General features: G+C 45.2%; 1 protein-coding gene across 4 annotated transcripts in view; it reads left to right on the forward strand.

Annotated features, from left to right (window-relative positions):
• LOC128704003 (steroid hormone receptor ERR1) overlaps positions 1-17116 on the forward strand; it is a 390890-nt gene that overhangs the window by 216587 nt on the left and 157187 nt on the right. Inside the window, exon 1 of one of the 4 annotated variants that reach the window (XM_070099215.1) lies at positions 9041-9427. The exons of the other annotated variants lie outside the window; for them this stretch is intronic. Coding sequence (XP_069955316.1) covers positions 9278-9427 — 150 coding nt within the window. The 5' untranslated portion in view covers positions 9041-9277. Of the gene's footprint in view, positions 1-9040; positions 9428-17116 lie in introns of those variants that run through there. 4 annotated transcript variants of the gene reach the window in all.

The following is a 17116-nucleotide window of genomic DNA, read 5'->3' on the forward strand; positions in this document are numbered from 1 at the left end:
GGGGACACAGCAACAAGGGGACACAGCAACAAGGGGACACAGCAACAAGGGGACACAGCAACAAGGGGACACAGCAACAAGGGGACACAGCAACAAGGGGGCACAGCAACAAGGGGACACAGTAACAAGGGGGCACAGCAACAAGGGGACACAGCAACAAGGGGACACAGCAACAAGGGGTCACAATTGGAAGTTGAAGACACAGATGAATCACACTGATGTTAGGAAGTATTTCTTCAGTCACAGAGTTGTCAAGAAGTGGAACAATCTGGTGAGTGATGTAGTGGAGGCAGGACTCATACATAGCTTTAAGAAGAGGCATGATAAAGCCCATGGAGCATGAAGAGAATGGACCTAGTAGTGACAAGCGAAGAGGAGGGGCCAGGAGCTGTGACTCGACCCCTGCAACCACAAATAGCTGAGTACACAACCAAACACGCACACACACGAACATTCACCGCACGGAAAAAAAAAAAAAAAAAAAAGGGCCGAGTGTCTATCGACAAGTGCCTTTGACAACTGATAACTACTACCCACCCACCCACCAGAGAACACCAGCGAATCCCACCTACAACCCACCACCACCTACAACCCTCACCCACCAGCCACCACCCACCACCCACGGCCCACTGAGCATCATACCTGTGGGGACAACAACCTCCTCCTATCTACCAGAGGTCCTTGGATTCCTGAAGTCCTTCTGCAGGTCCAGGAATTAGTCCTCCTGTCTGGTCTTTCTGCAGGACCCACCCACGCCCGTCTTGGTCCCAGTGTGGTCCTGCTGTGGTCTTCAGGGCCGGTCTAGTCTTCTTGTTTTAACTTCTAGGTTCTATCTATCGAGGTCCAGTCGTCCTGTTTTAGTCCAGTAGTTCTAGTTTAATCTGTAGGTCCTGTCTATCGAGGTTCAGTGATCCTATTGTAGTCTAGGTGCTATCTGTCCCAGTACAGTGGTCCTGTTGTAGTCTAGGTGCTATCTGACCCAGTACAGTGGTCCTGTTGTAGTCTAGGTGCTATCTGTCCCAGTACAGTGGTCCTGTTGTAGTCTAGGTGCTATCTGTCCCAGTACAGTGGTCCTGTTGTAGTCTAGGTGCTATCTGTCCCAGTACAGTGGTCCTGTTGTAGTCTAGGTGCTATCTGTCCCAGTACAGTGGTCCTGTTGTAGTCTAGGTGCTATCTGTCCCAGTACAGTGGTCCTGTTGTAGTCTAGGTGCTATCTGTCCCAGTACAGTGGTCCTGTTGTAGTCTAGGTGCTGTCTATCCCAGTACAGTGGTCCTGTTGTAGTCTAGGTGCTATTTGTCCCAGTACAGTGGTCCTGTTGTAGTCTAGGTGCTATTTGTCCCAGTACAGTGGTCCTGTTGTAGTCTAGGTGCTATCTGACCCAGTACAGTGGTCCTGTTGTAGTCTAGGTGCTATCTGTCCCAGTACAGTGGTCCTGTTGTAGTCTAGGTGCTGTCTATCCCAGTACAGTGGTCCTGTTGTAGTCTAGGTGCTATCTATCCCAGTACAGTGGTCCTGTTGTAGTCTAGGTGCTATCTATCCCAGTACAGTGGTCCTGTTGTAGTCTAGGTGCTATCTGACCCAGTACACTGGTCCTGTTGTAGTCTAGGTGCTATCTGTCCCAGTACAGTGGTCCTGTTGTAGTCTAGGTGCTATCTGTCCCAGTACAGTGGTCCTGTTGTAGTCTAGGTGCTATCTGACCCAGTACAGTGGTCCTGTTGTAGTCTAGGTGCTATCTGTCCCAGTACAGTGGTCCTGTTGTAGTCTAGGTGCTATCTGACCCAGTACAGTGGTCCTGTTGTAGTCTAGGTGCTATCTGTCCCAGTACAGTGGTCCTGTTGTAGTCTAGGTGCTATTTGTCCCAGTACAGTGGTCCTGTTGTAGTCTAGGTGCTATCTGTCCCAGTACAGTGGTCCTGTTGTAGTCTAGGTGCTATCTATCCCAGTACAGTGGTCCTGTTGTAGTCTAGGTGCTATCTGTCCCAGTACAGTGGTCCTGTTGTAGTCTAGGTGCTATCTGTCCCAGTACAGTGGTCCTGTTGTAGTCTAGGTGCTATCTGTCCCAGTACAGTGGTCCTGTTGTAGTCTAGGTGCTATCTGTCCCAGTACAGTGATCCTGTTGTAGTCTAGGTGCTATCTGTCCCAGTACAGTGGTCCTGTTGTAGTCTAGGTGCTATCTGTCCCAGTACAGTGGTCCTGTTGTAGTCTAGATGCTATCTGTCCCAGTACAGTGGTCCTGTTGTAGTCTAGGTGCTATCTGTCCCAGTACAGTGGTCCTGTTGTAGTCTAGGTGCTATCTGTCCCAGTACAGTGGTCCTGTTGTAGTCTAGGTGCTATTTGTCCCAGTACAGTGGTCCTGTTGTAGTCTAGGTGCTATTTGTCCCAGTACAGTGGTCCTGTTGTAGTCTAGGTGCTATCTGTCCCAGTACAGTGGTCCTGTTGTAGTCTAGGTGCTATCTGTCCCAGTACAGTGGTCCTGTTGTAGTCTAGGTGCTATCTGACCCAGTACAGTGGTCCTGTTGTAGTCTAGGTGCTATCTGACCCAGTACAGTGGTCCTGTTGTAGTCTAGGTGCTATCTGTCCCAGTACAGTGGTCCTGTTGTAGTCTAGGTGCTATCTGACCCAGTACAGTGGTCCTGTTGTAGTCTAGGTGCTATCTGTCCCAGTACAGTGGTCCTGTTGTAGTCTAGGTGCTATCTGACCCAGTACAGTGGTCCTGTTGTAGTCTAGGTGCTATCTGTCCCAGTACAGTGGTCCTGTTGTAGTCTAGGTGCTATCTGACCCAGTACAGTGGTCCTGTTGTAGTCTAGGTGCTATCTGTCCCAGTACAGTGGTCCTGTTGTAGTCTAGGTGCTATCTGACCCAGTACAGTGGTCCTGTTGTAGTCTAGGTGCTATCTGTCCCAGTACAGTGGTCCTGTTGTAGTCTAGGTGCTATCTGTCCCAGTACAGTGGTCCTGTTGTAGTCTAGGTGCTATCTGACCCAGTACAGTGGTCCTGTTGTAGTCTAGGTGCTATCTGTCCCAGTACAGTGGTCCTGTTGTAGTCTAGGTGCTATCTGTCCCAGTACAGTGGTCCTGTTGTAGTCTAGGTGCTATCTGTCCCAGTACAGTGGTCCTGTTGTAGTCTAGGTGCTATCTGTCCCAGTACAGTGGTCCTGTTGTAGTCTAGGTGCTATCTGTCCCAGTACAGTGGTCCTGTTGTAGTCTAGGTGCTATCTGTCCCAGTAGAGTGGTCCTCTTGTAGTCTAGGTGCTATCTGTCCCAGTACAGTGGTCCTGTTGTAGTCTAGGTGCTATCTGTCCCAGTACAGTGGTCCTCTTGTAGTCTAGGTGCTATCTGTCCCAGTACAGTGGTCCTGTTGTAGTCTAGGTGCTATCTGTCCCAGTACAGTGGTCCTGTTGTAGTCTAGGTGCTATCTGTCCCAGTACAGTGGTCCTCTTGTAGTCTAGGTGCTATCTGTCCCAGTACAGTGGTCCTGTTGATCTACCAGCAACACAATCCCACCTCCATCAAACAAGCCAGGTGAAGACTCTTTCACTTGGGTTAACAAGCTAGCCAAGCCACTTAGGTCTAGAGCCCAACTCCCAGCAGCTCTAGAGCCCAGCCCTCAGCCGCTCTAGAGCCCCAGGCTCTCAGTCAGTCAAGTAGAGAGGTGTGCAGTGAAGCAAGCAGTCAAGCAAGAAAATGATCCTAGACGGGAAGACTAACAACACTGGGTTGTTGCACTGGGTTGTTGCACTGGGTTGTTGCACTGGGTATAAAGCCTATCTACTACACCACCTAAACTAAGCACTGAAAGTACACAATCAGTGTAAAAACACTGAGATACACACATCTCTCTGTGTGAGATATGTGCACTTAGTTGAAGTCCTTCCCCTGCACGGATCTACCTGGACTTTCTACTCATTTCTGCAACACTGCAAGCTCCTGATGATGTGTTGATTTCAACACGAAAGGCCTAGAGCAGAAGGCTTATAAAGCTGAGATATCACCTCGCATACGACCTTAACACCCGTTCCAGTATGATGCATCCCAGTATGATGCATCCCAGTATGATGCATCCCAGTATGATGCATCCCAGTATGATGCATCCCAGTATGATGCATCCAAGTATGATGCATCCAAGTATGATGCATCCCAGTATGATGCATCCCAGTATGATGCATCCCAGTATGATGCATCCAAGTATGATGCATTCCAGTATGATGCATCCCAGTATGATGCATCCCAGTATGATGCATCCCAGTATGATGCATCCCAGTATGATGCATTCCAGTATGATGCATCCCAGTATGATGCATCCCAGTATGATGCATCCCAGTATGATGCATTCTAGTATGATGCATTCCAGTATGATGCATCCCAGTATGATGCATCCCAGTATGATGCATCCCAGTATGATGCATCCCAGTATGATGCATCCCAGTATGATGCATCCCAGTATGATGCATTCCCATGATGCATCCCAGTATGCCAGTATGATGCATCCCAGTATGATGCATCCCAGTATGATGCATCCCAGTATGATGCATCCCAGTATGATGCATCCCAGTATGATGCATCCCAGTATGATGCATCCCAGTATGATGCATCCCAGTATGATGCATCCCAGTATGATGCATCCCAGTATGATGCATCCCAGTATGATGCATCCCAGTATGATGCATCCCAGTATGATGCATCCCAGTATGATGCATCCCAGTATGATGCATCCCAGTATGATGCATCCCAGTATGATGCATCCCAGTATGATGCATCCCAGTATGATGCATCCCAGTATGATGCATCCCAGTATGATGCATCCCAGTATGATGCATCCCAGTATGATGCATCCCAGTATGATGCATCCCAGTATGATGCATCCCAGTATGATGCATCCCAGTATGATGCATCCCAGTATGATGCATCCCAGTATGATGCATCCCAGTATGATGCATCCCAGTATGATGGATCCCAGTATGATGCATGCATCCCAGTATGATGCATCCCAGTATGATGCATCCCAGTATGATGCATCCCAGTATGATGCATCCCAGCATGATGCATCCCAGTATGATGCATCCCAGTATGATGCATCCCAGTATGATGCATCCCAGTATGATGCATCCCAGTATGATGCATCCCAGTATGATGCATCCCAGTATGATGCATCCCAGTATGATGCATCCCAGTATGATGCATCCCAGTATGATGCATCCCAGTATGATGCATCCCAGTATGATGCATCCCAGTATGATGCATCCCAGTATGATGCATCCCAGTATGATGCATCCCAGTATGATGCATCCCAGTATGATGCATCCCAGTATGATGCATCCCAGTATGATGCATCCCAGTATGATGCATCCCAGTATGATGCATCCCAGTATGATGCATCCCAGTATGATGCATCCCAGTATGATGCATCCCAGTATGATGCATCCCAGTATGATGCATCCCAGTATGATGCATCCCAGTATGATGCATCCCAGTATGATGCATCCCAGCATGATGCATCCCAGTATGATGCATCCCAGTATGATGCATCCCAGTATGATGCATCCCAGCATGATGCATCCCAGTATGATGCATCCCAGGATGATGCATCCCAGTATGATGCATACCAGTATGATGCATCCAGTATGATGCATCCCAGTATGATGCATCCCAGTATGATGCATCCCAGTATGATGCATCCCAGTATGATGCCCAGTATGATGCATCCCAGTATGATGCATCCCAGTATGATGCATCCCAGTATGATTCATCCCAGTATGATGCATCCCAGTATGATGCATCCCAGTATGATGCATCCCAGTATGATGCATCCCAGTATGATGCATCCCAGTATGATGCATCCCAGTATGATGCATCCCAGTATGATGCATCCCAGTATGATGCATCCCAGTATGATGCATCCCAGTATGATGCATCCCAGTATGATGCATCCCAGTATGATGCATCCCAGTATGATGCATCCCAGTATGATGCATTCCAGTATGATGCATCCCAGTATGATGCATCCCAGTATGATGCATCCCAGTATGATGCATCCCAGTATGATGCATCCCAGTATGATGCATCCCAGTATGATGCATCCCAGTATGATGCATCCCAGTATGATGCATCCCAGTATGATGCATCCCAGTATGATGCATCCCAGTATGATGCATCCCAGTATGATGCATCCCAGTATGATGCATCCCAGTATGATGCATCCCAGTATGATGCATCCCATGCATCCCAGTATGATGCATCCCAGCATGATGCATCCCAGTATGATGCATCCCAGTATGATGCATCCCAGATATGATGCATCCCAGTATGATGCATCCCAGTATGATGCATCCCAGCATCCCAGTATGATGCATCCCAGTATGATGCATCCCAGTATGATGCATCCCAGTATGATGCATCCCAGTATGATGCATCCCAGTATGATGCATCCCAGTATGATGCATCCCAGTATGATGCATCCCAGTATGATGCATCCCAGTATGATGCATCCCAGTATGATGCATCCCAGTATGATGCATCCCAGTATGATGCATCCCAGTATGATGCATCCTAGTATGATGCATCCCAGTATGATGCATCCCAGCATGATGCATCCCAGTATGATGCATCCCAGTATGATGCATCCCAGTATGATGCATCCCAGTATGATGCATCCCAGTATGATGCATCCCAGTATGATGCATCCCAGTATGATGCATCCCAGTATGATGCATCCCAGTATGATGCATCCCAGTATGATGCATCCCAGTATGATGCATCCCAGTATGATGCATCCCAGTATGATGCATCCCAGTATGATGCATCCCAGTATGATGCATCCCAGTATGATGCATCCCAGTATGATGCATCCCAGTATGATGCATCCCAGTATGATGCATCCCAGTATGATGCATCCCAGTATGATGCATCCCAGTATGATGCATCCCAGTATGATGCATCCCAGTATGATGCATTCCAGTATGATGCATCCCAGTATGATGCATCCCAGTATGATGCATCCCAGTATGATGCATCCCAGTATGATGCATCCCAGTATGATGCATCCCAGTATGATGCATCCCAGTATGATGCATCCCAGTATGATGCATCCCAGTATGATGCATCCCAGTATGATGCATCCCAGTATGATGCATCCCAGTATGATGCATCCCAGTATGATGCATCCCAGTATGATGCATCCCAGTATGATGCATCCCAGTATGATGCATCCCAGTATGATGCATCCCAGTATGATGCATCCCAGTATGATGCATCCCAGTATGATGCATCCCAGTATGATGCATCCCAGTATGATGCATCCCAGTATGATGCATCCCAGTATGATGCATCCCAGTATGATGCATCCCAGTATGATGCATCCCAGTATGATGCATCCCAGTATGATGCATCCCAGTATGATGCATCCCAGTATGATGCATCCCAGTATGATGCATCCCAGTATGATGCATCCCAGTATGATGCATCCCAGTATGATGCATCCCAGTATGATGCTGGCAGAAAGTGTCAACGATCTGCTTGATATAACTTTCTCAACCATAGTTACTGGTATTTTAATGTGAGTTATTGGTGTTTTAATTTGGTTTAACTTTTTTTGTGTTTTAAAGTGGTTTATCATAAGTAACGGGTGTTTTAACGTGGTTTATCATAAGTTGCTGGGGATTTAACATGGTTCATCATCAGCTACTTGTGTTTTAACGTGGTTTATCATAAGTAAATGGTGTTTTAACGTGGTTTATCATAAGTTGCTGGGGATTTAACATGATTCATCATCAGCTACTTGTGTTTTAACGTGGTTTATCATAAGTAAATGGTGTTTTAACGTGGTTTATCATAAGTTGCTGGAGATTTAACATGGTTCATCATCAGCTACTTGTGTTTTAACGTGGTTTATCATAAATAACTGGTGTTTTAACGTGGTTTATCATAAGTTCCTGGAGATTTAACATGGTTCATCATCAGCTACTTGTGTTTTAACGTGGTTTATCATAAGTTACTGGCATTTTACAGTGGTTTATAGCCAAAGTAAGGATGGTGGTCACTGTGGCTTGCAGTGCCACAATACAGGGAAGGGTCCGTGACACTGGCACTCCTATGCCAAGTGTTGGCACTAATGCCATAACCACTTACCTTTTGGAGTGACATGTCTATAGTTTAAAATTAAGAGGGTCAGTGTGTGTGTGTGTGTGTGTGTGTGTGTGTGTGTGTGTGTGTGTGTGTGTGTGTGTGTGTGTGTGTGTGTGTGTGTGTGTGTGTGTGTGTGTTACTCTACACAAGCCGGCTGGTGGGTCCAGTCCCACACTCCGCCCACTGACCCACCCACTGTCTAGCTCACTAGGTAAGTGTACACACACACACACACACACACACACACACACACACACACACACACACACATCACACACACACACACACACACACACACACACACACACACAACACACACACACACACACACACACACACGACACACACAAGATACACACAACACACACACAACACACACACAGCACTCACACACACACTCCCACACAACACACACACACACACACACACACACACACATACACACACACACACGCACAACACTCATACACACACACACAACACACACACACACACGCACATTACTCACACACACACATTACTCACACACACACACACACACACACACACACACACACACAACACACACACACACACACACACACACACACACACAACACACACACACACACACACACACAACACACACACACACAACACACACATACACACACATACACACACACACAACACACACACACACACACACACACACACACACACACACACACACACACACACACACACACACACACACACACACACACACACACACACACTCATTCATTCCTTGCTCCCCCTCCAGCCACACCCCCCTGCACCCCACCTCCCCATACCTACCTTCTCGACCCTCCCCAACTCTAACCCACCTGCCCTCCCAAACACACACGCACACACGCACGCACGCACGCACGCGCGCACAACCACACGCCCTCCACCTCCCAGTACGCACTAAATGCTCCTCACGCGCAGACGCACTACTGCTTCTGCTTATACCGGTGTTACTACCACCACTACTACTACTACCACAACTACAACTACTACCAGCACATCACCTGAACTTTCCAGATATAACAGTCACGATGTGGGAACTGAAAAGATTATACAAAATGGGCAGTGTTAAATTTACGAGTGCTTAGGTGAGGTGTGGGCGTGCGTGGGCGTGCGTGGGCGGGCAGGATGGAGGGCGTGGGTGACGATACGCCCATAGACCTCTACGATCATATGGTATCCGAGGCGGGGGCGTCTGGAGGTGCGGCTTCAGGAGTCACTTCCAGTACTAGCCAGGCCTTCCTGATGGATAGCTGGGTGCACCAGCTGTATGAGCAGGTAATGTTACCAGCTGGGTGCACCAGCTGTATGAGCAGGTAATGTTACCAGCTGGGTGCACCAGCTGTATGAGCAGGTAATGTTACTAGCTTGGTGCACCAGCTGTATGAGCAGGTAATGTTACCAGCTGGGTGCACCAGCTGTATGAGCAGGTAATGTTACTAGCTTGGTGCACCAGCTGTATGAGCAGGTAATGTTACCAGCTGGGCGCACAAGCTGTGTGAGTAGGTTATGTTGTTACCAGCTGGGTGCACCAGCTGTTTAAGTAGGTTATGTTGTTACCAGCTGGGTTCATCAGCTGTATGAGCAGGTAATGCTGTTACCAGCTGGTGCGCAAGCTTTATGAGTAGGTCATGTTGTTACCAGCTGGGTGCACCAGCTGTATGAGCAGGTTGTTGCTGTTCCTCCTGTCATTACACATGTCACGGTATTGTGGGCTAGTTGTGGATTGTTGTAGTCACGGTATTGTGGGCTAGTTGTGGATTGTTGTAGTCATGGTATCGTGGGCTAGTTGTGGATTGTTGTAGTAATGGTATTGTGGGCTAGTTGTGGATTGTTGTAGTCATGGTATTGTGGGCTAGTTGTGAATTGTTGTAGTCATGGTATTGTGGGCTAGTTGTGGATTGTTGTAGTCATGGTATTGTGGGTTAGTTGTGGATTGTTGTAGTCATGGTATTGTGGGTTAGTTGTGGATTGTTGTAGTCATGGTATTGTGGGTTAGTTGTGGATTGTTGTAGTCATGGTATTGTGGGCTAGTTGTGGATTGTTGTAGTCATGGTATTGTGGGCTAGTTGTGGATTGTTGTAGTCACGGTATTGTGGGTTAGTTGTGGATTGTTGTAGTCATGGTATTGTGGGTTAGTTGTGGATTGTTGTAGTCATGGTATTGTGGGTTAGTTGTGGATTGTTGTAGTCATGGTATTGTGGGTTAGTTGTGGATTGTTGTAGTCATGGTATTGTGGGTTAGTTGTGAATTGTTGTAGTCATGGTATTGTGGGTTAGTTGTGAATTGTTGTAGTCATGGTATTGTGGGTTAGTTGTGAATTGTTGTAGTCATGGTATTGTGGGTTAGTTGTGAATTGTTGTAGTCATGGTATTGCGGGTTAGTTGTGGATTGTTGTAGTCATGGTATTGTGGGTTAGTTGTGAATTGTTGTAGTCATGGTATTGTGGGCTAGTTGTGAATTGTTGTAGTCATGGTATTGTGGGTTAGGTGTGAATTGTTGTAGTCATGGTATTGTGGGTTAGTTGTGAATTGTTGTAGTCATGGTATTGTGGGCTAGTTGTGGATTGTTGTAGTCACGGTATTGTGGGTTAGTTGTGAATTGTTGTAGTCATGGTATTGTGGGTTAGTTGTGGATTGTTGTAGTCATGGTATTGTGGGTTAGTTGTGGATTGTTGTAGTCATGGTATTGTGGGCTAGTTGTGGATTGTTGTAGTCATGGTATTGTGGGTTAGTTGTGAATTGTTGTAGTCATGGTATTGTGGGTTAGTTGTGGATTGTTGTAGTCATGGTATTGTGGGCTAGTTGTGGATTGTTGTAGTCATGGTATTGTGGGTTAGTTGTGAATTGTTGTAGTCATGGTATTGTGGGTTAGTTGTGGATTGTTGTAGTCATGGTATTGTGGGTTAGTTGTGGATTGTTGTAGTCACGGTATTGTGGGCTAGTTGTGGATTGTTGTAGTCATGGTATTGTGGGTTAGTTGTGAATTGTTGTAGTCATGGTATTGTTGGTTAGTTGTGGATTGTTGTAGTCATGGTATTGTGAGTTAGTTGTGGATTGTTGTAGTCATGGTATTGTGGGCTAGTTGTGAATTGTTGTAGTCATGGTATTGTGGGCTAGTTGTGGATTGTTGTAGTCATGGTATTGTGGGTTAGTTGTGAATTGTTGTAGTCATGGTATTGTGGGTTAGTTGTGAATTGTTGTAGTCATGGTATTGTGGGTTAGTTGTGAATTGTTGTAGTCATGGTATTGTGGGTTAGTTGTGGATTGTTGTAGTCATGGTATTGTGGGCTAGTTGTGGATTGTTGTAGTCATGGTATTGTGGGTTAGTTGTGAATTGTTGTAGTCATGGTATTGTGGGTTAGTTGTGAATTGTTGTAGTCATGGTATTGTGGGTTAGTTGTGGATTGTTGTAGTCATGGTATTGTGGGCTAGTTGTGGATTGTTGTAGTCATGGTATTGTGGGCTAGTTGTGGATTGTTGTAGTCATGGTATTGTGGGTTAGTTGTGGATTGTTGTAGTCACGGTATTGTGGGCTAGTTGTGGATTGTTGTAGTCATGGTATTGTGGGCTAGTTGTGGATTGTTGTAGTCATGGTATTGTGGGCTAGTTGTGGATTGTTGTAGTCACGGTATTGTGGGCTAGTTGTGGATTGTTGTAGTCACGGTATTGTGGGTTAGTTGTGGATTGTTGTAGTCACGGTATTGTGGGCTAGTTGTGGATTGTTGTAGTCACGGTATTGTGGGTTAGTTGTGGATTGTTGTAGTCATGGTATTGTGGGTTAGTTGTGAGTTGTTGTAGTCATGGTATTGTGGGCTAGTTGTGGATTGTTGTAGTCATGGTATTGTGGGCTAGTTGTGGATTGTTGTAGTCATGGTATTGTGGGCTAGTTGTGGATTGTTGTAGTCATGGTATTGTGGGTTAGTTGTGAGTTGTTGTAGTCATGGTATTGTGGGCTAGTTGTGGATTGTTGTAGTCATGGTATTGTGGGTTAGTTGTGAGTTGTTGTAGTCATGGTATTGTGGGCTAGTTGTGGATTGTTGTAGTCATGGTATTGTGGGCTAGTTGTGGATTGTTGTAGTCATGGTATTGTGGGTTAGTTGTGGATTGTTGTAGTCATGGTATTGTGGGTTAGTTGTGGATTGTTGTAGTCATGGTATTGTGGGTTAGTTGTGAATTGTTGTAGTCATGGTATTGTGGGCTAGTTGTGGATTGTTGTAGTCATGGTATTGTGGGTTAGTTGTGGATTGTTGTAGTCATGGTATTGTGGGCTAGTTGTGGATTGTTGTAGTCATGGTATTGTGGGTTAGTTGTGAATTGTTGTAGTCATGGTATTGTGGGTTAGTTGTGAATTGTTGTAGTCATGGTATTGTGGGTTAGTTGTGAATTGTTGTAGTCATGGTATTGTGGGTTAGTTGTGAATTGTTGTAGTCATGGTATTGTGGGTTAGTTGTGAATTGTTGTAGTCACGGTATTGTGGGTTAGTTGTGAATTGTTGTAGTCATGGTATTGTGGGTTAGTTGTTAATTGTTGTAGTCATGGTATTGTGGGTTAATTGTGAATTGTTGTAGTCACGGTATTGTGGGTTAGTTGTGAACTGTTGTAGTCACGGTATTGTGGGTTAGTTGTGAACTGTTGTAGTCATGGTATTATGGGTTGTGAATTGTTGTAGTCATGGTATTGTGGGTTGTGAATTGTTGTAGTCACGGTATTGTGGGTTGTGAATTGTTGTAGTCATGGTATTGTGGGTTGTGAATTGTTGTAGTCACGGTATTGTGGGTTAGTTGTGAATTGTGGCAGTCATGGTATTGTGGGTTGTGAATTGTTGTAGTCATGGTATTGTGGATTGTGAATTGTTGTAGTCATGGTATTGTTGGTTAGTTGTGAATTGTAGTCAAGGTATTGTGGGTTAGTTTTGAATTGTTGTAGTCATGGTATTGTGGGTTGTGAATTGTTCTAGTCATGGTATTGTGGGTTAGTTGTGAATTGTTGTAGTCATGGTATTGTGGGTTAGTTGTGAATTATTGCAGACATGGTATTGTGGGTTGTGAATTGTTGTAGTCATGGTATTGTGGGTTGTGAATTGTTGTAGTCATGGTATCGTGGCTTAGTTGTGAATTGCTGTAGTCATGGTATTGTGGGTTAGTTGTGAACTGTTGTAGTCACGGTATTGTGGGTTGTGAATTATTGTAGTCATGGTATTGTGGCTTAGTTGTGAATTGTTGCAGTCATGGTATTGTGGGTTAGTTGTGAATTATCGTAGTCATGGTATTGGGGGTTGTGGATTGTTGTAGTCATGGTATTGTGGGTTAGTTGTGAATTGTTGTAGTCATGGTATTGGGGGTTGTGGATTGTTGTAGTCATGGTATTGTGGGTTAGTTGTGAATTGTTGTAGTCACGGTATTGTGGGTTAGTTGTGAATTCTTGTAGTCACGGTATTGTGGGTTAGTTGTGAATTGTTGTAGTCATTGCATTGTGGCTTAGTTGTGAATTGTTGTAGTCATGATATTGTGGGTTAGTTGTGAATTGTTGTAGTCATTGCATTGTGGATTAGTTGTGAATTGTTGTAGTCATGGTATTGTGGGTTAGTTGTGAATTGTTGTAGTCACGGTATTGTGGGTTGTGAATTGTTATAGTCATGGTATTTTGGGTTAGTTGTGAACTGTTGTAGTCACGGTATTGTGGGTTGTGAATTGTTATAGTCATGATATTGTGGGTTAGTTGTGAATTGTTGTAGTCACGGTATTGTGGGTTAGTTGTGAATTGTTATAGTCATGGTATTGTGGGTTAGTTGTGAACTGTTGTAGCCACGTTATTGTGGGTTGTGAATTGTTGTAGTCACGGTATTCTGGGTTAGTTGTGAATTGTAGTCATGGTATTGTGGGTTGTGAATTGTTGTAGTCATGGTATTGTGAGCTGTGAATTGTTGTAGTCATGATATTGTGGGTTAGTTGTGAATTGTTGTAGTCATCATATTGTGGGTTAGTTGTGAATTGTTGTAGTCACGGTATTGTGGGCTAGTTGTGGATTGTTGTAGTCATGGTATTGTGGGATAGTTGTGAATTGTTGTAGTCATGGTATTGTGGGTTAGTTGTGGATTGTTGTAGTCATGGTATTGCGGGTTAGTTGTGAATTGTTGTAGTCATGGTATTGTGGGTTAGTTGTGAATTGTTGTAGTCATGGTATTGTGGGTTAGTTGTGAATAGTTATAGTCATGGTATTGTGGGTTTGTTGTGAATTGTTATAGTCATGGTATTGTGGGTTAGTTGTGAATTGTTGTAGTCATGGTATTGTGGGTTAGTTGTGAATTGTTATAGTCATGGTATTGTGGGTTAGTTATGAATTGTTATAGTCATGGTATTGTGGGTTAGTTGTGAATTGTTGTAGTCATGGTATTGTGGGTTAGTTGTGAATTGTTGTAGTCATGGTATTGTGGGTTAGTTGTGAATTGTTGTAGTCATGGTATTGTGGGCTACTTGTGGATTGTTGTAGTCATGGTATTGTGGGATAGTTGTGGATTGTTGTAGTCATGGTATTGTGGGTTGTGAATTGTTATAGTCATGGTATTGTGGGATAGTTGTGAATTGTTATAGTCATGGTATTGTGGGTTAGTTGTGAATTGTTATAGTCATGGTATTGTGGGTTAGTTGTGAATTGTTGTAGTCATGGTATTGTGGGTTAGTTGTGAATTGTTGTAGTCATGGTATTGTGGGCTAGTTGTGGATTGTTGTAGTCATGGTGTTGTGGGCTAGTTGTTAATTGTTATAGTCATGGTATTGCGGGTTAGTTGTGAATTGTTGTAGTCATGGTATTGTGGGTTAGTTGTGAATTGTTGTAGTCATGGTATTGTGGGTTAGTTGTGAATTGTTGTATTCATGGTATTGTGGGTTAGTTGTGAATTGTTGTAGTCACGGTATTGTGGGTTAGTTATGAATTGTTGTAGTCATGGTATTGTGGGTTAGGTGTGAATTATTGTAGTCATGGTATTGTGGGTTAGTTGTGAATTGTTGTAGTCATGGTATTGTGGGTTAGTTGTGAATTGTTGTAGTCATGGTATTGTGTGTTAGTTGTGAATTGTTGTAGTCATGGTATTGTGGGTTAGTTGTGAAGTGTTGTAGTCATGGTATTGTGGGTTGTGAATTGTTGTAGTCATGGTATTGTGGGTTAGTTGTGAATTGTTGTAGTCATGGTATTGTGTGTTAGTTGTGAATTGTTGTAGTCATGGTATTGTGGGTTGTGAATTGTTGTAGTCATGGCATTGTGGGTTGTGAATTGTTGTAGTCATGGTATTGTGGATTATTTGTGAATTGTTGTAGTCATGGTATTGTGGGTTGTGAATTGTTGTAGTCATGGCATTGTGGGTTGTGAATTGTTGTAGTCATGGTATTGTGGATTAGTTGTGAATTGTTGTAGTCATGGCATTGTGGGTTGTGAATTGTTGTAGTCATGGCATTGTGGGTTGTGAATTGTTGTAGTCATGGTATTGTGGGTTAGTTGTGAATTGTTGTGGTCATGGTATTGTGGGCTAGTTGTGAATTGTTGTGGTCATGGTCACAGCTGGTTCAGCACACTGCCAGCTGGAGTGGGACCACCACCAGGTCACAGGAGCTGGTGTACAACACCTCACACAGTCACAGCTGGTTCAGTACACTGCCAGCTGGAGTGGGACCACCACCAGGTCACAGGAGCTGGTGTACAACACCTCACACAGTCACAGCTGGTTCAGCACACTGCCAGCTGGAGTGGGACCACCACCAGGTCGCAGGAGCTGGTGTACAACACCTCACACAGTCACAGCTGGTTCAGTATACTGCCAGCTGGAGTGGGACCACCACCAGGTCGCAGGAGCTGGTGTACAACACCTCACACAGTCACAGCTGGTTCAGCACACTGCCAGGTGGAGTGGGACCACCACCAGGTCGCAGGAGCTGGTGTACAACACCTCACACAGTCACAGCTGGTTCAGTACACTGCCAGCTGGAGTGGGACCACCACCAGGTCGCAGGAGCTGGTGTACAACACCTCACACAGTCACAGCTGGTTCAGTACACTGCCAGCTGGAGTGGGACCACCACCAGGTCGCAGGAGCTGGTGTACAACACCTCACACAGTCACAGCTGGTTCAGTATACTGCCAGCTGGAGTGGGACCACCACCAGGTCGCAGGAGCTGGTGTACAACACCTCACACAGTCACAGCTGGTTCAGTACACTGCCAGCTGGAGTGGGACCACCACCAGGTCGCAGGAGCTGGTGTACAACACCTCACACAGTCACAGCTGGTTCAGTACACTGCCAGCTGGAGTGGAATTTCCCGGCAACACACAACTTTCCTACTGACCAGAGCCACTTTCAGTGTACTTGCTGTACGTGTTCTGTACACAAAGTACATTAACACCACGTACATGTACACCACGTACATGTACACCACGTACATGTACACCACGTACATGTACACCATATACATGTACACCTTGTACATGTACACCATCTATATGTACACGTATATGTACACCACGTACATGTACATCTATATGTACACCATGTACATGTACACCACGTACATGTACATCTATATGTACACCATGGACATGTACACCACGTACATGTACATCTATATGTACACCATGGACATGTACACCACGTACATGTACATCTATATGTACACCATGTACATGTACACCACGTACATGTACATCTATATGTACACCATGGACATGTACACCACGTACATGTACATCTATATGTACACCATGGACATGTACACCACGTACATGTACATCTATATGTACACCATGTACATGTACACCACGTACATGTACATCTATATGTACACCATGGACATGTACACCACGTACATGTACATCTATATGTACACCATGGACATGTACACCACGTACATGTACATCTATATGTACACCATGGACATGTACACCACGTACATGTACATCTATATGTACACCATGGACA

Source organism: Cherax quadricarinatus, chromosome 66 (genome assembly GCF_038502225.1).
Source record: "Cherax quadricarinatus isolate ZL_2023a chromosome 66, ASM3850222v1, whole genome shotgun sequence".
Lineage (NCBI taxonomy): Eukaryota > Metazoa > Arthropoda > Malacostraca > Decapoda > Parastacidae > Cherax > Cherax quadricarinatus.